The sequence below is a fragment of the Vidua chalybeata genome, chromosome Z (genome assembly GCF_026979565.1).
Source record: "Vidua chalybeata isolate OUT-0048 chromosome Z, bVidCha1 merged haplotype, whole genome shotgun sequence".
In the NCBI taxonomy this organism is placed as follows: domain Eukaryota; kingdom Metazoa; phylum Chordata; class Aves; order Passeriformes; family Viduidae; genus Vidua; species Vidua chalybeata.
In genome coordinates this window covers 41,270,644-41,292,751 of record NC_071570.1, presented here as the reverse complement: position 1 = coordinate 41,292,751, position 22,108 = coordinate 41,270,644, and the positions used below count along the sequence as shown (strand labels likewise).

The window sequence follows — 22,108 nt, the reverse complement described above, 5'->3', positions numbered from 1 at the left end:
AGGGCTGTCCCAACCGGGTCACAGGGTCCAGTCCATGCAATGCCCCTCCCACTGGAGCCTAGTGTCCTGCAGAGACAGGGCTGGTGGCAACAGCAGGGACACAGCGTCACTAGTCTACTGCTCCTTGGGTGTAGCAACGCGTGGGGTGCTGAGGCAGGCTGCCCCAGGCAGTGGGGTGACACTTACAGGCTGTGGGCTCCTGGGCATGTAGCCTTTGAAGGTAGAGGCCTCTCAGACCTGCACATTGCCACAGCAGGCAGCAGCAGCAGCAGCCAATGACACCCACAGCTATGGGTTCGCCACAGTTCTGCAGGCTTGGAGAGGATCCCAGATGCCCTGGTACAGCACAGCTGCTCCCGGGTCAGGCATTACAGCCATCCTGTCAGAGCACAGTGCCCCAACAAAGACATCCCAGCCTTACAACCTGTCATGACAGAAGCCAAAACACTGCAGCCTCTGCTTCTCACTTCTTGCCAGCCACTTTGCTCTGTTGGAGCTGCAGCAGCTTCGAGCAGCCACCACAGAATAGCAGCTCTGACTGAAAGCCAGAGGCTGTTGCCGTTCCTCCCCTCCACACTGAACCATATCCCCTCAGCAACTCCATGACCTGGCAAAGAGAGGAATCTGACCCAGCTCAGCCTTGAGACCCCATAGCTCTGCCCCAGACTGAGCCACAGCAACCCCTGGAGACAAGTTCAATCAGGCTATAATTGGAAGAACAGGTTGGCACAGGTGGCTGTGTGCCTGTCCAGAGGAGTCCTGGCACCCCCAGAGATGGGTGGCCAGCAAAGAGAGTGGGTGCCAAGCCCCACAGGGCTACTGTCCATGACAGAGGAGTCTGAGCTGGCTTCAGCATCAGCTAGTACAAATACTGTTGATGGAGGCCACAGCGGGGTCGACAAGCCCCAGCTCCTCCTGCTCATTGATGCAGAGCTGGTACCCACATCCCTTGCGCCGGGGCAGGGGCCCCAGGCGCCTGCTGGGCTTGGCACGGGGCGGCAGCAGGAAGCCGACGCTGCCAGCGATGAGCAGGTGCCAGATGCTGTGGATGTAGAAGTAGTTCTCCTCTGTCTCCACAAAGGCGTAGAGCAGCACGGCCGCCGCTGCGATCAGCGCTCCTGGGCAAAGGTAGAAAGCCCAGCGCTTCCAGGTCGGTGGGTAGCAGTGGCGGCGACGGATGGTGCGAGCCGTCTGTGGTGAGGAAAGGACAGGCTGGAACAGGGGGCCCACAGCAGGGACAGGCATGACCTCTGTGCCCTGGTGACACACCCCTCAGGAGCCAGGGAGAGGGGGTCATGGGCAAGGGTGAAGGCAGCAGAGGGGAGATGCTGGCAGGGGCAGGATGCTGAGCGCAGCCAGGATGGGGACATAAAGGGGCACCATCTTACCCAGGCGACGGCCATTATCCCCAAAGCGAAAAGGCTGGGCCCCAGAAGGTTCCAGAGCCCATGACGGTCCATCTGCAGAGCCATGGAGAGCAGCATGGCCCCTAGCAGGTACAGCACCTGTGGGGCAGTGGGGCACCCATCAGGATAAATCTCTTCCATGCCTGCCCTGCGTGCTCCCTCCCCACACTTGCCTGCTTGACTATGGGCTGGAGCCGGGCCATGGCGATGACAGTGACCCAGACAGACATGAGAGAGCCCAAGAAGTCACAAAACTGCAGCACATCATACTCCATGATGCAGAACACCACAATGCCCGGCTGGTCACAGGCATGGTAAAACTGGGGTAGCAGGGAAAGAGTGTGAGAGCTGCCCTGCATAGCCCCAGCCCCTCACCTGCCCCTCACCTGCCCCACGCCACACTCACAGTGGAGAAGAACATGGTGAAGATGTAGACAGCAGCTTCTAGGAGGTAGTGGCTGCGGACAGCAATGGCCACGGGAGGCACAAACATGACATTGCTGAGGCACAACAGCAGCGTGGAGAGGAGCTGGAACCCATAGGAGAAAGCCTCAGCATTGTCCGTGCAGCCCCAGCCGTTCCAGCCTGTGACCAGGGAGAGTTGCCGTCACCAGGGCAGGGTCTGGGGGGGTGAGCAGGGAAACCCCTTTCCAGCACCCTGCAGAGACCTGGCATGAATGGACTACTGGGATACGAGTATTATCCAAGGGGAAGGGGAAGCATGCTGGGGGTCTGTGGGTGCCTGGGTCAGCTCTCACCAGCTTTGCATTCGCAGGCAGCATACAGGTAATTGTTGGTGCGCAGCAGCTTGCACTGGCCGTAGATGCCGCAGTCGTTGATGCAGGGTGAGAGGTAGGCACGCAGGTACACCTCAGCTGTCACGTTGGTGCAGGGCTCAAACCTGTGGGGCAGGAGAAGGGGGTCAGCCCTCACCCTGTACCCTTGAAGAGCTCCTGCCTCTACCAGAGCCACCTGTCTCATGCAGACTTGGCAGGTGATGGGAGACCCAGGGACTGGGCAAGCTTGAAAATGAGATTCTTTGGTGCTGCGCGTGGTAGCTGAGAGCTGCACACTCAGCTGGTTCCTATTTCATTTGGGCTTTGCTGTGCAAACACTGTGCCCTGCCCTGCAATGCCCATGTGTGAACCCATCAGGGAAGGACTGACTGTTGACAGGCAACTCAGCATGAACTAGAAATGCAGCAGAGGAGTCAGAGCTGACGGAGGAGTCAGAGCAGGCACACCAACCCCACTGCCCTGGGCTGCCCCAGCACAAGACCCTGGGCACTGCCAGCACCTCCTCAGCTCCAGCACACCAGGAGCACAGGCAGCCCCACAGGCTGACAGCATGTACCAGCTGCTGGCTGGGCACACACAGGCACCCCAACTCTCACAAATATGCACACAGTGCCAGCTGCACCTGTGTCCACTGCCTGTGTCCTCACATAGTCAGATCTGCACATGCATGTGTGCAGAACATACAGCCCTGAGTGCTTCAGCAAAGCCCTGACTGCTTGTGCAAACCAGAATATGCACACAGAGCTGGCTGCACCCAAACATGCATGCAGTGCTGCATGCACGCTTGCACCAAATGTGCATGCAGCACCATCTGCACTCATGCATCCTTGCTCACACACACACACACACACACACACACACGCACACCCTAGTCTCACTCTTCCACAAGGCTCCAGGCAGACACAGAGACCAGGAGCAGAGCCACAGCAGAGCATCAGTGCCTGGAGATGCTGAGCAGAGCCCCAGCCTGACCAGAGATGGCCCCTCACTCACAGATAAGAGCCCTGTCCTCCCAGCAACAGCCCGGTCCCCGCCTAGGCATGGGTACAGATGGGCCCTGCGCGGAGGCAGAGAGGCACTGACAGATGCCCAGCGTTTGCGAGCTGACAGGCACTTCCTAACTGCAAGACAGAGGGAAGAGCCGCGGGGACCCACAGATGGTCAGGCAGACGTGAGTTGGAGCCATCCATGCCCACGCAGCACTCACACGGTGACACACAGCCCACAAAGCCACATGCACACACATGAGCAGAGACACGCAGCGCAGGGCACAGGCACACCCACAGACCCACTGCACACACAGAGGAAGGTCAGGGTGAGGACATCCCCCCTCGGGGCACAGGGAGGGGATATGCTGGGGCTCTTACCCGTGCTCCGTGGCACAGAGTGAGCGCAGGCTCAGGTACCAGCTGCCTGTCTGTGGATAGGGGATCCGCAGGCGGCTGAGGCTGGCTGTGGCATTAACGGAGAGCAGGAAGCCTGCCAGAGACTCTGTGGGCCAGAAGAGCTCTGGGTGAACAGAGTAAGGTGCAGCCCCTGCCCTGGACAGAGCTGGAACAGGGACAGAGTACCCTGTGCAGGCTCCAGGGCCACATGCCCCCATGGTTTCTGCAGCCTTCCCCCACCCAGCCTCTTGCCAGACACATGGGGTCTTGTGACCCCATGGACATGGCAGGATGGACATGCACAGCCCAGCCTACCTGTCTCACAGGTGACCGAGGTGTTGTCACCGGATGTCAGTGGGACTCCATGGTTTAGACACCCAAACACTGTCACATTCTCACCACACAGGGAGCTCTGATGGCAGAGGAGATGGCCTTAAACCAATGCTAAGGATGTCCCCTACTCTGACAGCACTTGGATCACAGCACACCAATTAGCACCAATGCCCTTCACCCAAGAACACCCCGAACCTGGGCCTTGGAGCACCCTAATCCATTCTCCATCACCCAAAAATTTCACAACCACTGCCTGTGACCCCAAATCCTGTTCCCTGCCCTGCTGCAACCTTGACATCACCCATCTCCCTTCCTGCCCCTGGCCCAAGCTACCCTGCCCCATTCAGGGTGTATGTGGCCACCTCACCACATTGAGACGCAGCTCCAGGTTGAGCACCCCGCCACTGTCCAGCACTGGCAGGAGGTTGATGACGAAGACAGCGGGGCGGTCCGGCGGCACTGACACGTTGGGCCCAAAGAAGATGTAGAAGTGGACAGAGAAGGTGTCCAGCTCGTTGCGCAGCGTGGGCCGGACAGGCCAGCACCGCTCTCCGGTGTGTAAGGTGACAGGGATGGGGACTGGGTGCTTCGTGTCGTTGGGGCTGGTGGGTGGAGGGCTGTTCCCCAGCACCAGCCCACCCGCGGAGCCAAAGGAGTGGGGCATGTTCATGGAGGTGCTGGAGGGCAGGAAGGGTGGCCGGGCCAGGCTGGGTCGGGAACAGTCTGAAGGGACAGAGCCATCAGCCTAGGCACCACACAGCTCCAGCCTACTTTTGGTTCCCACCTTCCCTTCTTGCCCACCATGCATCTCCATTTGCAACCCAGCCCCAACATCTCGCGGCATTCCCATCCCAGCAGAGCTGGGTATAACCCTGTGCCCAGCTGCAAACAGATCCTGTGGGCATCCTTTAGCCCCTACACCAAAGCAGAGTCAAGACCATACCTCCACCCACACCTCCACATGCACCCTCACCTGTGAGTTGCACGGTGACCTGGAAGGAGACGGTGCCCAGCACCCCAGGGTGTTTCTCCACCAGCACATAGTACCAGTGCTGCCAGAAGGGCAGGTCCTGTGCCAGCTGGCAAGGAGTGTGTTCCCGGCAGTCCAGGGTTGTGGAGTTGTGCAGGGGGGGAGCCTTGGCCCGCACACGCAGCCAGAGCGGACAGCCCTCAGCCCCACGGCACCGCAGCACCTCCACGAGCACTCGCGATGTGTAGCTGGGCACAAAGACCCTGCAGGACAGCAGTGCCAGGTTGTGCCCATCACTATGGACTAACAGGGCTGGGGAGGGAAGCCAGAGGGATGGGACACCCTCATCTCCCCACCCTAAGAATGCCCCCTCCTTAAGTGACATTCTCACACTCACTTGTAGAGGCAGGAGCGGTTGTGGGGGGCCATGCTCTGCTCGGTGACATGACCGGGGTACAGCACGGCGATGTTCACCAGGCGCTGCACAATGAGCTGTGGCTGGAAGAGATACTGGCACTCCTCGTAGAGTCCCTGCAGCAGAGGAGAGTCATCACAGGGCAAGGAGCACAGGGCACTGCCCCCATTTGGGACACCTGCCCTGGGCACTGCCAGCCCAGAGCAATCAGACTTCAGCCTTGCCCCACCATGGTCCCTCCAGGCCCTTCACCTTAACGGAGATCTTGCCCTCATCTTTGGGCAGGTGGGCAGCCAGGAACCAGTCCCCGGGCAGTGGGCTGGTGACATTGAACACGCCTGTGGTGCGGTTGGGCAGGGTCCAGGTGAGGGTCAGTGCGAAGGAGCCAGGGACAGCCGTGTCCCTGGGGAAGTGCGTGTGCAGCGGGTTAATGACAGAGGGAGCCCCTGAGCGGAAATACCTGCAGGAGAGACAGCAGTCAGCAGGGGGTAGGTTGGGCATCGTGGCAGGGCCAGTATGTCCTACATGTGGGTGTCTTCCTCTATGCTTAAATACATCATGGAAGCTGGGACCTTTCTGGAGACTGAGCTTTCCTGAGTGGGTGTTCAAGCAAAGCAGTTCATCTATGAGATGCACAGAAAAGTGGAGCCTGCATTGGTCCTGGGAAGATGAATCATGGGGAGAGAGTGTACATGTTGTCTGGGTTTTGGCTTGGATAGGGCTCATTTTCTTCTTAGTGGCTGGTATAGTGCTGTGTTTTGGACTTAGTATGAGAATAATGTTGATAACACACTGTTGTTGCTCAGCAGTGCTTACCCTAAAGCACTTTTCAGTGTCCCATGCTCTGCCAGAGAGCTGGTGCACAAGATGCTAGAAAAGAGCATGGCCTGGAGAGCTGACCCAAACTGACTGAAGTGATATTCCATACCATATGGAACATATTCTGTTCCATATAGAGGCTCTTGCCCAGTGTATAAACTTGGGAGAGTTGGCATGGAGCCACCAACCACTGCTGGGGGACAGGTTGGGCATCAGTCAGCATGTGGTGAGCAACTGTGTGATGAATCACCCATCTTTCTTGGGTTTTATTTCTCTCTCTCCTTTTTGTTACCGTTGTTGTTATTATTATTATTGTAGCTGTTTTATAATTAGTGCTATTGGCATATTTATTTTGATTAGTTAACTGTTTTTATCTCAACCCACGAGTTTTACTTTTTTTCCATGATTCGCCTCCCCACCGGGGGAGCAGGGCGGGGATGAGCGAGCAGCTGTGTGGTACTCAGTTGGCAACCTGCTCTAGTGGAACATGTCCCATGGTATCAGGTTGGAACAAGGTGATCTTTAATGTCATTTACAACCCAAAGCATTCTGTGGTTCTATGATTCTTTGACTCCATAGGTACACGTGCTTGTGCAAGCAAAGAAGCAGGCAAGAGCAGACAAGGTATGGGGCAAATCCAGGCAGGAGGAGTAGAGGCAGGAAAAAAGGATACAGGCAGGCTAGGCTGCTTACTCACACGGTGATGCTGCGGTCTGGACATTGATCCCCAAAGGTGCCACCTTGCTCCTTGAAGGTGATGAGGTTCCAGACGGCGATGACTGTGTCCTCAGGAATGTGGAAGTGGAAGAGCTCGATGCTGGCAAAGGAGCGGAAGGGGCTGAGCTTGCGTGGTGTGCGGGTGAAGTAGTCGGTCACAAACAGCCCATCTGCAAAGGAGACCCAAGAGGCTCTCGGTAAGGCAAAGGATTGGGGAGGGGGTTGTGGAGCACCCCCCCCCCCCGAGCAGGCCCACCACCCAGGCTCTGAATGTGTCACAAGCATGCAGCAGCATGGAGGCAGGAAGGGCTGAGACAAGTGCCATTTCAGTGAATCCCCAGGGCTGATGTCAGCTGTCCCCAGCTGTGTCTCCCAGCCCTGGCACAGTCTGCATCATTCCTGGTTCAGCACTGCCTTGAGTCCAGTTCACTAAGCTGTGGGTGCTGATGGCCAGTAGCCTGAGGAGCCCATGGCCCTGCCTGCTCATGCTCTGCTCCCTGCATTTTACCTGTAATAGTAAAGGGATATTCTTCATGGCTTCAGCTATGCCCTAGCAGGTCAGCTCCCACAGGAATACACATTCCCCCTCATCTGCCTGCTGGGGAGGCTCAGCATCGAGCCCATCATAAAGTGCAGAGTTTCATCCTCGAGCCACAAGAAGAAGGAGCAAGCAGAGCACTTCCTGCACCACCTCCCAGCTCTCCCATGTTTTGTGGAAGAGGAACGGTGCACATATGTGTGCACATATGCACACGTGGGTGCTGTCTGCATGCACGGCAGAGTGGAGGCATGCAAACCCATGTCCATGAGGGTGTGTCCCTGTGCACAGTCCCATGTCTGAAAGATGCTTCCTGCAAGCCCATGGCACAGGTGGGGGCTACCTCCCCCTGACCGGCTGCCTGACAGGTCGATTTTCAGGGATTTCCAGGAGCCCCAGCAGCAGTGAGACAGCCACTTCTTTGTCACAAGGGAGAACAGGACTCGAGACAGCAACCATAACTTCACCTACAATTACCACACTACACCAGCGCCAGCCTGGGAGACCCATCCATTTTTCTCTAGACACACAGCAAGAATGAGATACCCCTCTTCACAAGCTGATGGAAAGGGGGAGGCCAGCAGAGGGTGGGCTGGGAGCAGGTCTGTGCCCAGGAAGACTCATCCAGCATGAAGTGGGATAGCTGAGAAAAGGGTCTGCTTTGCACCACATGTTCTTGGCCAGGAGTGTGCGCATGTGCTTGTATGCATGTGTGTTTGTGCTGCGTGTGTGCAGCCCCAGCAGGCTGTACACTGACATGCATCTGCTCCCTTGTCTGGAACAAAGGCAGCTCCCCCTCCCCTCACTCCCAGCCGGCACAAGACAGGCATGAAACACCTGCCTCCTCAATGCAAGAGCATCTGATCCCAATTTCTCCACCAGGAACGACCTGGTCACCCACAGCCCCACGTGGGGAGAGTGACCTGGCAGGGGACCCCAGGGAGGGTGTTGAACACAACTCCAGAAGGGGAACTGGGGGAAGGACCCGGAGCTAACCAGTCCCAGCACAGGCCCCCCACGTTCTCTCGTCCAGGGCAAGGTGAGGGAACTGGTTGCACGCAGAGGGTCAGTCTGAAGCAGCATAGCAGTGCAGTCAGGGCACGGGAAAGGGGTGCTGAAGGATGGAGTGGGACTGCTATCCACGGAAGCGGAGTGGATGGAAAGAGAAAAGCCAAAGCCCCTCTGCTTCAGGCCGGCCAGCGGCCTGAGCCGCGGGACCCCGGCCCCGTTGCTACAGCCTCAGGTCGCGGCCGAGTGTCAGCACCGCGGACAGCTCCGCGGCCGGCGGTCAGCACCGCGCACAGCTCCCGCTGCCGCCCCCGTGCTGCACCCTGGAACCGGCAGCCCCCGGCCACCTTACCCCCTTCCCAGGGGATGCCCCCTCGAAGCCCCCAAGTACCCTTCTGCATCCCGGTCACTAAGCCATCTCTCTGCCGCGTATCCTGCTCCTGGTCTCATACTGCCATTGATGTATCCCCTGCACATCCTGACGCCCCGCTGGACACACACCCCCGTTTCTGCAGGCTGTTCATCTCCACTGCCCCCTACACGCACATAGCCTTCTGCCCTGCATCTGCAACCCCCCGGGCCCACTCACTGCCCACGCACACGCCTCCCTCCCAGGATGTTCCACTGCCTGTGCACTGCCTGTGCACTGCCTGCCTCCTTCTCGCATGCACAACTCTGCACCCCACTGCTCATCTGCCTCCATGCCTTACTGCATTGGTACAACGTGCCCCACTGCACGCACATCCACGCATCCCATTCCACAGACATCCAATACCCTCTACACAGGCATCCCTGTATTCCATTATGCAAACAGCCCCCTGCAGACGCATCTCTGCACCCACTGCACCCACCTCATGTCCCAGTGTAGGCGTACCCTGTGCCCCATGGCACCCCACACCCAAGTGGGGACACCTCTGTACTCTGCAGCATATCTGCCCCAAACGCCACTGCATACTGGCCCCATCTCTTGTGCCACACTCATTGTGTCCCGTCACAGGTGCGCCCCACATCCCAGAATGCCATCCCCCCATAGCTGCGCCCTTGTGCTCCATTCTCACCCGCACCCTGCCCCACTGCATGCCAACCTCACATCCCATTGCTCATGTAGCTCATCCCAGGCTAGGCATGTACCCATTCCAAGTCCATCCCCTGTGCCCCACCACATGGACCCCCGCACCCCACACCTGCAGCCCTTCTCTCCACCGCATCTCACCCACTCCATGCCCCACTGCATCCCATTGTTCGTGAAGTAGTCGGTCACAAACAGCCCGTCTGCAAAGGAGACCCAAGGGGCTCTCGATAGGGCAAAGGACTGGGGAGAGCATTGGTTCACACCCATCCCAAGCTCATCCTTCTGCCTCACGGCTCCCCACGGAGCCCTGTGACTCACACCTCCAGCCTTCCTGCCCACCGCGCACACCCCCGTGCTCCATTCTCACCTGGCCCCCGCCCCACTGCGTGCACACCCCACATCCCATTGCTCATGTACCTCACGCCCACTACACGCTCATCCCGCTGCCCCACGGCACGCTGTCCTGTGCTCCGCCGCACGGACCTCCGCACCCCGTCCCTGCAGCCCCGCTGCCCACAGCACACACCCCTGTGCTCCAATCCCACCCGCCCCACTGCGCGCACCCCCCACACCCCAGGGCTCCGGTACCTCACACCCATCCCAAGCTCGTCATCCCTCGCGTCCCGCCGCACGGACCCCCGCTCTCCGCTCTACCACCTCTCCCACCCACCACACACACCTCCTCCGCGGTACCGCCTCGCCCCCGCCGCGCCGGCACCCTCGACGTGCGCTCCTGCGCCCCGTCCCGCGCTCGCCCCGCCGCCCCACACCGGCGCCCCCCGCCCCAGTCTCCCGGCGGCGCTCACCGGCGGCGGGCGGCGGCAGGAGCAGGAGCGGCAGGAGCAGCAGCGGGAGCGGCAGCGGGAGGCTCTGCCCGCCGCTCCCGCCGCCCCGCCGGGCCATCGCCGCCGCCGCCGCCGCGGCTGCCGTGGGGCGCGCGCCTCCGGCCGCCCCACCGCGCACAGGCGGCCCTGACGTCACCCGCTCCGCCCATCGAGGCCGCCTGCCGCGTCGCCATTGGTCGTCGGGCACGTCAATCATCGGCGGGCGCGCCACGCCCCGCCCGCTCCGAGAGACAATTCCTCCCTTCCATTCTCCCCGGGATGGACTCGGCGCTGACCCGGGCACGGGGGGACAGCGACACGGGCGGGAATGGAGATGGGAGGCTGCGGGAAAGGGGCACCAGGCTGGAACCCGAGATATGGGCCGGGAACTGGGGCACAGGGCTGGTGGCAGGGACATGGCGCTGTAACGGAGATAGGAGCTGGGAACGGGGGCGCAGGGCACAAAGACACCGTCTGGGGCAGGGACATGGGCTGAGACCAGGAACAAGGCGCTGAGGGCAGGAGCATGGTGGTCGAACTGAGATACGGGCCGGTAATGGGGTCACGGGGCTGGGGCAGGGACATATCTCTGGAACCGAGATATGGCCAGGAAGGGGTCACAGGGCTTGGGACAGAGACATGGTGCTGGGGACAAGGATATAGGCTGGGGACAGAGATATGGGGCTGAGGGACAGAAACATAGGGCTGCAGACAGAGACATAGGTTAGGGGAGAGGGACATGGGGCTGGGGACAGAAACAATGACTGGGGACAGTGATGTGGGTTTAGGGGATAGGGACACGGGTCTGGGGATAGGAATATGTCCTGGCCACAGAAATATGTCCTGGGTACAGAAATATATCATGGAGAGGGACATGGAACTGTTGGCACGCTCTGGAATTAGGGAAATGGATGGAAGGCAGTGAGGGCTACCTATGGAGCTGGAGGTGGTGGGGCTACCTACCCCACGGGTGACTGTGTAGGGGGGGTCAGGTGGTTTTCTACCAGTGGCTACCACCTTCTTAAAGCAAATTGTAGCATGTATCTTAGAGAGGAGGTGTCCTACAGAGGGGGTCTGGGCACCACCTGCAGGGATGAGATCATCTTGACTGGAAACAATCTCATCACACTTTCCCAAACTCCCCTGACATCATCCCCAGACTCCCCTGGCATCACCATCCTCCTTGGCCATATTGGAGGCAGAAGGTTACTACTAATGGGAGTGCTCCTCTCCCATCCTGTGCTCCCCACGGGGCACCCTGGGAGCTGCAGCAGGAGCAGCCACCCCACCATGTCCCAGCCTGACTGCCCAGCAACCCTCCCCAGAGCACAGACCCCCTCCAGGCATGGCTGGAGTTCCCTCACCAATGCAGACCTCACCAGCACAGCTCTGGGGCCAGTGGCCTCTGGCACAGAGATGTACAAGGACCGTTGTCCCCATGGCCATACAACTGGGGCCACGGAATACCAGGTGTGCCCTTGGCAGGTCTCACAGGGGGATTTCACTGCTCTCGAGGCGAGCAGAGGGAAACAATATCCATACTCCTGCCCGTGCCCCGGGGAGGTCCTGACCCGATAATTCTCCAGTGCCAGTCCTGCTCCGGCCCTATCCCACGATTCCCTGTGCCCGGTCCTATCCCAGTTCCACCGCTTCCCCTACCCGTCCCGTTCTGTTCCCATCCCTATCCCACCGCTTCCCCCCGCCCGTTCCCGTCCCGGTCCTACCACTTCTCTTTGCCCGTTCCCGTTCCTGAATGGGTCCCACCTCTTCTCCCGCCCGTTCCCGTTCCCGTCCCGTTCCCATCCCAGTCCCACCGCTTCCCTCGCCCGTTCCCGTTCCTATTCCGTTCCCATCCCGGTCCCGCTGCCGGCCGTGCGTTTTTACCCTCCGGCCGTCAGGGGGCAGTAGCGCCCCGCGTGGCTGTGCCGCCGGCGGCGCTCTGTCCCGTGCTGTTCCCGGGCGCTGATTGGTGCGCGGCGGCAGCGCGCGACGGTGACGCCATTCGCGGTGGCCGCGCGTCCCCACGGGGTGGCGGGAGCGCCGGCCCGGCCGCGTGCTGCCCCCTGTGCTCGGTACCGCGGCCATGGAGTTCCCGGCCGCGCTCTTCCCCTCCTACTTCGGCGCCGGCCCGCCGCGGGAAGAGGGCGGCCCCGCGCCGGTCGCCGGCTGGGGCGAGCACGGGCAGGTGCTGGAGGGTGTCCCTGGCCGCCGCCAGGTGAGCCCCTGCCGGGGGTTCCGGCCGGCCGAGGGAACGGGCAGGACGCTCATGGGCCGCTCTGACTCTCCTCCTTCGCTCCCCGCAGGTGCATCCGGCGTTCGTGCCCTACCGCGGCGCGACGGGCGAAAGGTGGGAAGCCGCCGACGCTGCGGCCGTGCCGGTGCTGCTGCCCAGCAGGGGTGAGAGCCGTGGCAGCTCGCTGCACGGAGCCTGGGGGAAACATGCCTTCCACCTCTATCGCTGCTGCTGCCCCGCAGTGCTGAGCGGTGTCCCTGTGCTCGTGTGACGCCAGGCGGATTCTGCCTTCTCCCCACAGGCTGCTGGATCCCCTCGCCTGCGCCTCAGGACATTCTGTACCGCAGCAGCCTGTGCAGAAAGCTCTGGGCAGGCAAGTCTGGAGCCACTCTGGACTTCGCCAGGCAGGTGAGATTTGAGGTGTTGCATCCTGGCAAGTACCTAGGGGGCAGCGTGGGACCTTTGCATGCACTGACCCTTTCCCCTTCCTCCCACACAGCTGGGCCATTTCTTTGTGGATCACCCAGAAGACGCTTTTGGCTCTCTGGGACATCTGCTGCACAAGAACTTCTACCTGGGAAACACCAAGCTGAAGGTCACTGTCTGTCCAGGAATAACAGTGCTGTTCCCCACCCTTCCCCTGCCAATCTCAATCTCTGTCCCCTACTCCTGTAGAGACCAGCCCGGAATAGCACCATCCGGATGACAGCCCTGTTGGAGGACATCGACCGCCTGGAGGCCCGACGGTGAGTGTCCTTCTATCCCCTGCCCTGCAGAGGTCTGGGGGGACTCCTGCTCTGTCCCCCCACCTGATGCTGTCCATGCCCTGCAGCGGCTGCCCCCGGCAGCACTTGGCCTCCCGCCTGCGCTGGTTCTCCCACCTCTGTCGTGACTGGCTCTTTGAGGTGCCGCTGGGGCTGCTGGCAGACTGCCTGCACGAGGAGCTGACTCAGCAGTGGTCCAACCTGCTCTTTGATGACAGCTTCACTGGGGGGGCACTGGCCTGGTTGCCCCCTGAAGACGTGGGGACACCCGTGGGCCGCCTGGTGCACCCTGGAGGGCATGCCATGAACCGCCTCTGTATCCTTCCCCATGGGATGTCCCTGGGGAGGGAAGTGGGGGTTGTATTGCACCACCCTTAGCCAGCATCCCAGATTTCCAGGATGTGGTGCTGGAGGAGCTGCCCCACACCCAGGGCTCCCCAGTGCAGTTTGAGCTCAGCGGGCGCATCCGGCAAGTGGCTGCAGCCCGTGTGGATGGACAAGGTGAGCCAGCCCCAGCATCCACATCTCAAGGCAGACAGGATATAGGGAGGAGGGGCAGCAGGGGACTCCTGGGATGTTGCCAGATCACATGCCACCTCCTTCCCCCTGACAGATTTTGTTGGGGTTCGCTCAGACTATCACTGTGGTGTTTGGAGGGTGCCAGGCAAGACAGGGGCAACTCCTGCCCCATTACAGGTGATCCGCACTGATGTGCCTGCCTCCTGCCTCACTGTCAGGTAGGTGCTGGAGGAAGGGATTGTGTGAGGGGGGTGCTCTGCTGGCACAGCCCTACTCTGTGTGGCGGGTTCTGTTGCCCCATGGTGATGCTGTGCTCCCTGTCCTGCAGCCCTCACCTTCCCGGGGAGCTGTCTGTCTGCACCCAGAGCGGGACCATCTACCTCTGGAGCATAGAGACCGGGTGAGATAGGCCATTTAGGGCTGGCTAGGGGCTCATGCAGACAGTGGAGTCTCAGGGAGTGGGAGACCCAAGTGACTGGGGCAGCCCTGCCCCATGCCAATACTGCTGTCTCCCCACAGACTGCAGCAGCTCCGCCATGACCCCCAGACCATGTTTTTTCGGGACCATTCACCCTGGCGCTGGAGTGACTTCACAGCTCACCCACGGGTGCTCAGCTGTGCTGACCGCACAGGTGTGCAGTGCCTGGATGCCCGGGTAAGCTTGGGAGGGTGGGCGTGGTGCTTGGGGCAGGCAGGGGAGAGGGTTACACAGCCCAGAGTGCTGACTGCGCCCTGTTCTACTGTTTCAGGCTCCCAAGAGATGCCACTTCGACCTGTTCAAGGTGGGCGAGGAAGCTGGCTGTCAGCAGGGCGAGCGTGTGGTGCTGCCCATGTACCTGGGCAGGGCTCACCCCTCACAGTACCTTGTCACCACCCAGGTGAGTCCCACCACAGCTGGGAGCTGGGGAAGACACGCTGCACAGCTGTGTCTCTCAGTGCTTATGGGGCGTGAGAATTTTCCAGCTGAGGGGAGCTGCATTGGGGTGTGTCTTGTCTGAGCCAAGACTTCTGTCCTAGTTCTCCATGTATGTGCTGGACGAGCGGTTGCCACTGGTGCCCGTTCTGAAGTGGGCACACATGATGAAGGCCCCTCCACTCTTTGCACACCTGATGCCAGGGAAGCCCGAGAGAAGCCACAAGGTGCTGCTCGGTGCGTCCCGCACCCAGGAGCTGTTGCTGTTGCAATACCGGGGTAAGAGATCAAGCTCCAGGGGTGCTCCAGAGCTAGGGCTCCTCTGTGCCCATGTCCTAGCCTCTTTGCTGCTGGGATCAGCTGCTGCTCTGGCATGTGTGCCAGTGTTTGGGGTGTTTCCTCAGGGGGCAGCCAGTCGGCCTGTCAGCTGGCAGGGACTCCGCAGAAGCTGCACAATATCGCAGGGTGCCTGCAGCACCTGCCCACCCAGCTCCCACACCGCCACCACCTGCTCCAGCAGCGCCTCTCAGCTCCAGCAGCAGGTGAGTGTCCCACTCTGCCCCAGGCTGCAGGTCCTGGTCGGGGAGAAGGTGGAACAGAGTGGAAGTGTAGCCTTTGTCATGGCCTGTCTGGACTGTGGCTGAAAAAGCAAAGCAAAGCCCCAGAATAATCCTGCAGAAGAGATTAATGACATGGAAAAAGATGTACAGGGCAGAAACCAGCAGTGAGAGTGCCCACTGAGGGGTGGAGGCAGCCCCCACTGCTGGCCAGGTCCCTGGAGTATTCCCAGGACTGGAACCCTGGTAACAATGCCTTTTCTGTTCCTGCAGGGCTGGCTGCCATGCTGCAGGAGGATGGACCGCACAAGTCCATGTTGATTTTCCAGCTCTCTGAGGCTGGGGATGTCTTCTGCCAGAGGCTGATCCACAAGGCAGCACAGCCCCCTGTACCCCCATCAAGGGATGAGGCCACAACAGCCCCTGGCTCTTCCCCTCTCTTCGAGGCTCCAGCCAGCAGCCCACATGGCTTGGGCAGTGAGGGAGAAGAGGAGGAAGAGCAAACATTCTACTTGCCCAACCTGGAGGTGATTATCGATGAGGAGGAGGAGGAGGAGGAGGAGGACATGGGCACACCAGCACCCCTGGAGGAAGCTGAACTACTGCAGGAGACATGTGCCAGCCCCCAGCCCTCCCCAGCGGTGCCCAGCCCAGCTGCAGCTCTGCGGTACCGCCGCTGGCTGAGGGCTCTTTTCAGGACCTGGAGGGAGCCTGCCCAGCACACCTGTCCTCCCAGCCTCAGCCAGAGGCGCCTCTTCACCCGCAGAGATCTGGAAGTGCCAGCAGGCCCCAGCAGCCTGCAGAGGCAGATGCGCCAGCAGCTGTGCCAAACCATGCAGGAACGTGGCCGCATCCAGTGCTGGGAGCCTTTGGCTCTCCAGCCCCCTCCCCTGCCACAGACCCTGGAGCTGCCAGGGGGTCCAGATCCCCTAAGTACCCGTCTGACAGCAGCTTGGGCTGGGGACTGGGAGCAGTGGTGGGAGGAGAGGACAAGCTTCAGTGTAGCGCAGAGACAGCAGGCACTGCGGGAACGGCGGCGGCGGCAGAAGCGAGCCCAGGGCCACCACAGCCTTTCGGCCAGCTTCACCTCCTCCCTCACCTATCAGTCTGAGCTGTCCGAGCTGAGTGATGTGGGCCCCTCACAGCTCTCACACAGTTGCCCACCTCTTCTCTCCCAGGAGGGCTCACCACCAGCAGGCAGCCCCCCAATTCACAGCCCCCCGCCCTCACCAGCACCCGACGAAGCCCTGCTGTCTTCACAGAGCTTGCGCTGCCGCGGCATCCCCAAGGAGCGGCGGAAAACACTGCGGGACTACTTGTCTGTGTGGGCCGAGGGGCCCCCGGAGCCTCCAGAGCCCCCTGGCAGCCAGGCCAGCCAGCTGTGCATCCCTTCTTCACAGAGCCAGCTGTCCTCTGCCTCGCAGCCCCGTCGCAAGCGCCCACGAATGGGCTTCTGAGTGCAAATAAACCTGCTTGGCACAGCCTTTTTCCCAGGGTCCTCAATTGTTTGGTCAAGGCACCCACCCTTAGGAGCAAGGGAGGTCGGACGGGATGCCTGGCCTCGGGACTCCCCTCAGGGAGGGGATGACTATCGTTCCCGGTTGGCGGTTCTCCGACGCGAGGGTCGCCCACTTGCCAGGCGTGGTCGCAGGCGGGCGCTTTAAGGGGGCGTGGAGCGGGGACGGGTGTGGGTGACGGGGGCGGGAGCGGCGGCCATGGCGGCGGTGCTGGCGCGTGGGCTAGTGCGGGGCGCGCTGCGCCCGGCGCAGGTGGGCACGGGGGGACGCGGGGACGGGGTGGGTCTCGGGATAAGGGGGAAACACCGGGGTGTACAGGGTAGCTGGGGCACCGGAACGGGTCCGCACCATGCTTGCCATTCGGGCAAAGTCCGCGGCGGGCATGAGCGCCGCTCCGCGCACCCCTAGGCCACGGCACGGGGCCTCGGAGCACCCGTGGGTATCCACCCCCACCCCAGCCTGCGCCCCCGCGGGCACAGCCGCACCCCCGAGGGCACAGATCTCTGTCAGGGTCGTGGACAGTCCCCTGGGAGCACAGCCCACTGTCCAGGCTGTGGACAGTCCCCTGTCGCCCCTGTCAGCACAGCTCGCTACCAGCCCCCTGGGCATCTGCCCCTCTTACCGCTATGAATGCAACCCCCTGTGCACTTCTCTGTTGCCCCATGTTGCACGGCCTGTCACAGCCAAGCATCACCCTTGTGTGCACCCCCAGGGCTTCTGTATGAATCCCACCACTTTCCACATGCATCCCCCATCACATCCCCCATCACTCCATGCATTAGTCTAATTACCCCCACATGCATCCCTCGCCCATATCCCAGCGTGCACTCCATGTCACCACCATGTGCATCCCCCCACGTGTCCCCTGCCACCCCCACGTGCATCCCACCATCACCCCCATGTGCTCCCCTCCACCACCTTGCACGCATGTTCCCCCACATGCCCCCACCCACCCCCACGGCGGTGTCCTTGTCCTTGTCCCCGCGGGCACAGGCTGTAAGCCAGGTATGCTCCTCAGCCCCAGCGGTGCATGTCGGCGCCCGGCAGGCAGGACGGGGAGGTGGGCAAGGCACAGCAGGCAGCAGCGGCTGGCAAGGAGGCAGGAGGGCAGTCCACCATCTTCAGCAAGATCATTGACCGCACCATCCCTGCCACCATTCTCTATGAGGATGACAAGGTAGCTGGGACAGCAGGACCTGCATCCCTACTGGGGCAGGGGGGCAGAACCCACGGGTGTGGGGCTTACCCTGCTCCCCCTGGTAGTGCCTTGTCTTCCGTGATGTGGCCCCCCAAGCACCTGTGCACTTCCTGGTGATCCCCAAGCGCCCCATCCCCCGGATCAGCCACGTGGGTCCCCAAGACACTGAGGTGAGTCCGGAGAGGTCCCTGGGACATTGGTGGCGAGGGTCATACAGTGCTGACCCTGCTGCTCCCCCTTTCTTTAGCTGCTGGGGCACTTGATGGTGGTGGCGGCACGCACAGCACAGGCAGAGGGGCTGGCTGATGGCTACCGCCTTGGTGAGTTGATATCCCTGTTGCCTTCTGCTGAGAAGGCAGGCGACTTGGTTTCAAGACACAGCACGGTAACCCGGCCTCGCCCAGGTCACTCGGGCCACTGACATGCACAGATACCAGTGTGGTGGATGGTCAAAATGGCGTTTATTACTTTATCTCGTGTGGTTAAATAGTCAAGGGGCCCTACTACGTCAAAAGGGGGACGGTGGGTCTGGCTAGGGTTAGTAGGGAGTGGAGGACTACTGGTGTTAGGAGGGGCTACATGTCTCAGGGGTGATTGATTACATATCGCAGAATGAGGGGGAAGGGGTCTTGTTTTCCGTTACATCCTGAAATCTTCCGTTCGCCTGTCCCTATCATCCACATATCCCCTACTGTTCTGTGGGGCAGGACCCTCACTGGTGGTCCTGGGGGGCTGGGGACAAAGGGGGTGGCCTGACTTTTGTACTTCTCTTGACAGTGATCAACGATGGGAAGCATGGCGCACAGTCTGTCTACCACCTGCACCTCCATGTGCTGGGGGGGCGGCAGATGGGCTGGCCCCCTGGCTAATGTCCACTACCCACTTGCTCCCCAGTAAAGCATCTCCTTGGTGGTGACTTCAGTGGCTCTGCATCAGGGTGGCTTTTTTGGGGGTGGAGGTGGCTGGCCTGGGCAGGGCAGGGCTGGCCTCCACTGTCACAGCAATAGAGTTGGTACCCTGCTTTTTGCAGAGGGTCTGGGCTCCTCATGTACCAACCCCACAGCTGAAGCAGAAGGGTTTTGTGGGGCTGCCCACAGCTCACAGGCAAAAGACTCATCTTGGTGCTGGGCTGGGGGAGCAGCCTGAGTGCCACAAGGTTGTCCCCAAGGTGGGGAACATCCTAGGGGTGTCAGTAGTGCACCACATCCAAGACTGCTCACCCAGCCCCAGCATCCCTGAATGCCCCTGTTCTACCTCAGGTTTCCGTCCTGACAGCCCCCTTGTCCCTGCACTGGACACTGATGTTTCCCTGCTTTTTAAAACCAGTTAATTGCATTAGATTGATCTAAATGTCCTTGGAGCAGGCTTGTTGACTGCACATGTACTTCTTGTCTACCCCAGACGGACCTCTCTGGGAGCTCCCAGGAGGATCATAACCCTGAGCAGAGCACAGGGCAGGACAGGCTGCATGGTGGGTGGACCTGCTGTCCCCGCCATGTACACAAACCTATGTACTCCCCCATACTGCAGCCACTGTACTGCTTGTGTTTGCACTGCCATGCAAAACTCAACTGCACTGCTCATCCCAGACACCCCAGCTACCTCCAAGGGAAACTCACTGTACTGCTCACCCCAGTCCCGCCCCCACAAGCGCACGCTGAGGAAAACACATCATACCCTTCGCTCCAGACCCCACAGCTGTGAACCACGGAGGGAAACTGCACACCCCAGACCCCCCTGCACACAAAGCCCAGCCGGCTTTGTAAACACACGGCGCTGTTTACAGGCCTTGACCGTGGTCTCGTGCCCGCACGTGTCCGTTCCGGCCCCGTGAGGGGAGCACACGCGGGGCTTGGCGCATGCGGCCGCCTGCTCCCTGCCGCGTGCCTCCCGTGCCCGCTGGGCCGTGGCCGGGTGCCGTGGCTATATTTAGTGGCAGGGGCCGGTGCTGGCGCGGTGCACGGCGCACCTGGCACCGCCGTCGGGACCGCCTGGGCCCCCGCCAGCCGCCGCGCAGGGGACCGCAGCCCGCCGGGGAGAATGGTGGCTCTGTTCATCCCCCGGCTCGGTGGCGCTGGCGGCGGGAGGCCCCCAGGAGCTGTGTGCGGCTGTGGCAGAGCCCAGTCACTTCCCACACATACACACCCAGTATAGTATGGGGAATGTTTTCGGGGTGTAAATGAGCCTTAAAATTGTTGATACTGCTGCTTCCTGCCTGAGGCTCAGTGTGGGCTGGGGCCACTCTTGAACTCAGGACAGCCCTGCCTTGGGGATGTGTATCCCAAAGAGGGTTGGGTGTCCCTGGCGAGGCGGGGTTGCTAAAGATGGGCCAGGGATCACCAGGGCATCATCCCCCAGGGCTCGCCCAGAGCAGTTCCACAGGGAGTGCTGTACTGGGCACAGGGCACAGGCTGGCACGAGAGGTCAAGGCCAGTTGCCTGCCATCGTGTTTCTTCCTCTGCCAGGTTTATTTTGTCAGTCCCCGAGCAGCGGCAGGGCAGGACAGTGGGCACAGCCCCATGGGGACGAGGCGGGGGGGGGGTGGGACGGGACGGGGGACAACGGCTGTTTTGGTTCCTCAGCCGGAGAGGCTCGCCAAATGACGCAAGTTCCCAAAAGAGCCGGGCGGGGGGGCTGCGAGGGATGTGTCAGCCGGCGGCGAGAGGCAGCCAGATGTACTGCAGCAGCTTCAGGGCTGCTGCCCGAGCTGAGGCTGCCAGAGCACAGCTGCACAGTGATGCCCCATAGACCACCATAGAGTGGTTTGCCCCACAGTGGTTGCGCATGCTCGGAGTGTCATCGCCAGGCTCCCTGTCCTACAGTGTACTTTGGTGCTGTAGGTGTCCCTTCAGTATCCCTCAGGCACCCATGCCGCCTAGCCAGGCTTTTGGTAAGCCCACGGGTGCTTGGTGGGGAATCTGGGGATACTCCTAGGAAGACCACCAAGGGATGCAAGCTGGCACAGGGTCCCCAAGCTGCCACCCCTTCAGCATGAGCTGGTGTAGGGGTGCACTTCAGGGACCAGCACAGGGCCCATGTGTTAGTCATGCATGGGGGCATGACTAACAGCATGCAACCGAGAACCCTCACAGTCAGCTGCTAGCCCTGCCCTGCCCTGGCACCACCAACCCCTTGCCAGGGGCAGCAGGACTGATGTGGCCCCAGCATGGGGAAGCCATGAGATGAGCTCAGGACGTGTGTCCCATCTCTCCCTCCTCCCTGCAGCTGTGCAGCAGATGGGCTTTGAGGAGCCCCTGCTTGGCACAGGGCCGAGGGCCCGCAGGGAGGAGCAGTCCCCAGTGGGGCCCCCCCTGGCCCGCCGAGGCCAGAAGGACCGAGCACATCCCCAGCCAGGAAAAACAGAGGCCCCGGTGTGGAGTGCATGGTGCCCCATCGGCGCACACCGCAAAGCACTGGAATAACAGCCCTCACTCCCAAGCCTGCCGCCTGCAATCAAAGGGCCCTTCTTTTGCTTGGCCTCTGCGGGGATGGGGCTAGGGGCCCATCGAGGGTTGGTGGTGAGAGGAGGCTGCTGCTCCATGCCGGCAGGCACGCGCTGCCCCCAGCCAGGCGCCAGGCACATTCCGCCCCATCACCCTAGGGCAGCTGGGGGTCCCTGGGGCAAGCGGGCATATTCCAGTGCCAGGCCCAAGTGGTGTGGGGGTCACTTGGGGCAAGCCGTGAGGAGCAGTGTGTCCCCAGGGGCTCTGGGCACGTCCCTCCTGCTGCCCCAGTGGGGCTGCGCTGGTCCTGCACAGGTAGGATGCACCCCCGAGAAGCCCTGCGGCTTCTTGCCTGTCCTAAGTGGTGGCCCCACGGCACCGGTACAAGATGGCGTGGGGTACACGGACCCAAAAGGGGGGACAGCCTTGATCCTGTAGCGCAGTGCGGGCACCTCTGTGTCCCTGTAGCCCCGCGTCCCCATCCCCCGACATTCCCATACCTCCGCACTCCCGTCCCCTGCACCCACTTCCCTCCGTGTCCCTGCACCCCGTCCCCCATACAGCCCCGTCGCCCCTCACCGCACCCCCTCACGCCGACCGCGCCCCACCCCCACCCACTCCATCGAGACCACGCCCATTATCTGTTTAACTAATACTTTTGCCCCGCCCAGTTCGCGATA

At 61.3% G+C, this 22,108-nt stretch overlaps 3 protein-coding genes across 4 annotated transcripts; 2 read left to right on the top strand and 1 right to left on the bottom strand.

Annotated features, from left to right (window-relative positions):
• Positions 1 to 688: 688 nt before the first annotated feature.
• On the bottom strand, positions 689 to 10,478 carry TMEM8B (transmembrane protein 8B). The gene is made up of 14 exons (XM_053932517.1): positions 10,442 to 10,478; positions 10,267 to 10,344; positions 6,823 to 7,012; positions 5,559 to 5,766; positions 5,289 to 5,422; positions 4,895 to 5,154; positions 4,289 to 4,644; positions 3,904 to 4,000; positions 3,571 to 3,694; positions 2,165 to 2,307; positions 1,813 to 1,991; positions 1,580 to 1,726; positions 1,389 to 1,505; positions 689 to 1,191 (listed from the first exon to the last, which is right to left on the bottom strand). The coding sequence occupies exons 1-14, from the start codon at positions 10,476 to 10,478 to the stop codon at positions 856 to 858; spliced, it is 2,406 nt and encodes an 801-aa protein (XP_053788492.1). The 3' UTR covers positions 689 to 855.
• A 1,823-nt stretch (positions 10,479 to 12,301) lies between these two features.
• On the top strand, positions 12,302 to 16,756 carry TAF1C (TATA-box binding protein associated factor, RNA polymerase I subunit C). 2 transcript variants are annotated; one of them, XM_053932761.1, is made up of 14 exons: positions 12,302 to 12,469; positions 12,588 to 12,681; positions 12,819 to 12,925; positions 13,017 to 13,112; positions 13,193 to 13,263; positions 13,350 to 13,597; positions 13,672 to 13,782; positions 13,895 to 14,018; positions 14,129 to 14,200; positions 14,320 to 14,455; positions 14,550 to 14,678; positions 14,818 to 14,992; positions 15,118 to 15,255; positions 15,544 to 16,756. In XM_053932761.1, exons 1-14 carry the CDS (start codon positions 12,368 to 12,370, stop codon positions 16,725 to 16,727), a joined length of 2,787 nt encoding a protein of 928 aa, XP_053788736.1. In that variant the 5' UTR covers positions 12,302 to 12,367; the 3' UTR covers positions 16,728 to 16,756. The 2 variants fall into 2 exon arrangements, with proteins under 2 accessions (XP_053788736.1, XP_053788735.1); XM_053932760.1 differs by having other exon boundaries at positions 12,302 to 12,499.
• A 216-nt stretch (positions 16,757 to 16,972) lies between these two features.
• On the top strand, positions 16,973 to 18,906 carry HINT2 (histidine triad nucleotide binding protein 2). The gene is made up of 5 exons (XM_053931803.1): positions 16,973 to 17,039; positions 17,806 to 17,964; positions 18,051 to 18,155; positions 18,233 to 18,305; positions 18,763 to 18,906. The coding sequence occupies exons 1-5, from the start codon at positions 16,986 to 16,988 to the stop codon at positions 18,852 to 18,854; spliced, it is 483 nt and encodes a 160-aa protein (XP_053787778.1). The 5' UTR covers positions 16,973 to 16,985; the 3' UTR covers positions 18,855 to 18,906.
• Positions 18,907 to 22,108: the final 3,202 nt, after the last annotated feature.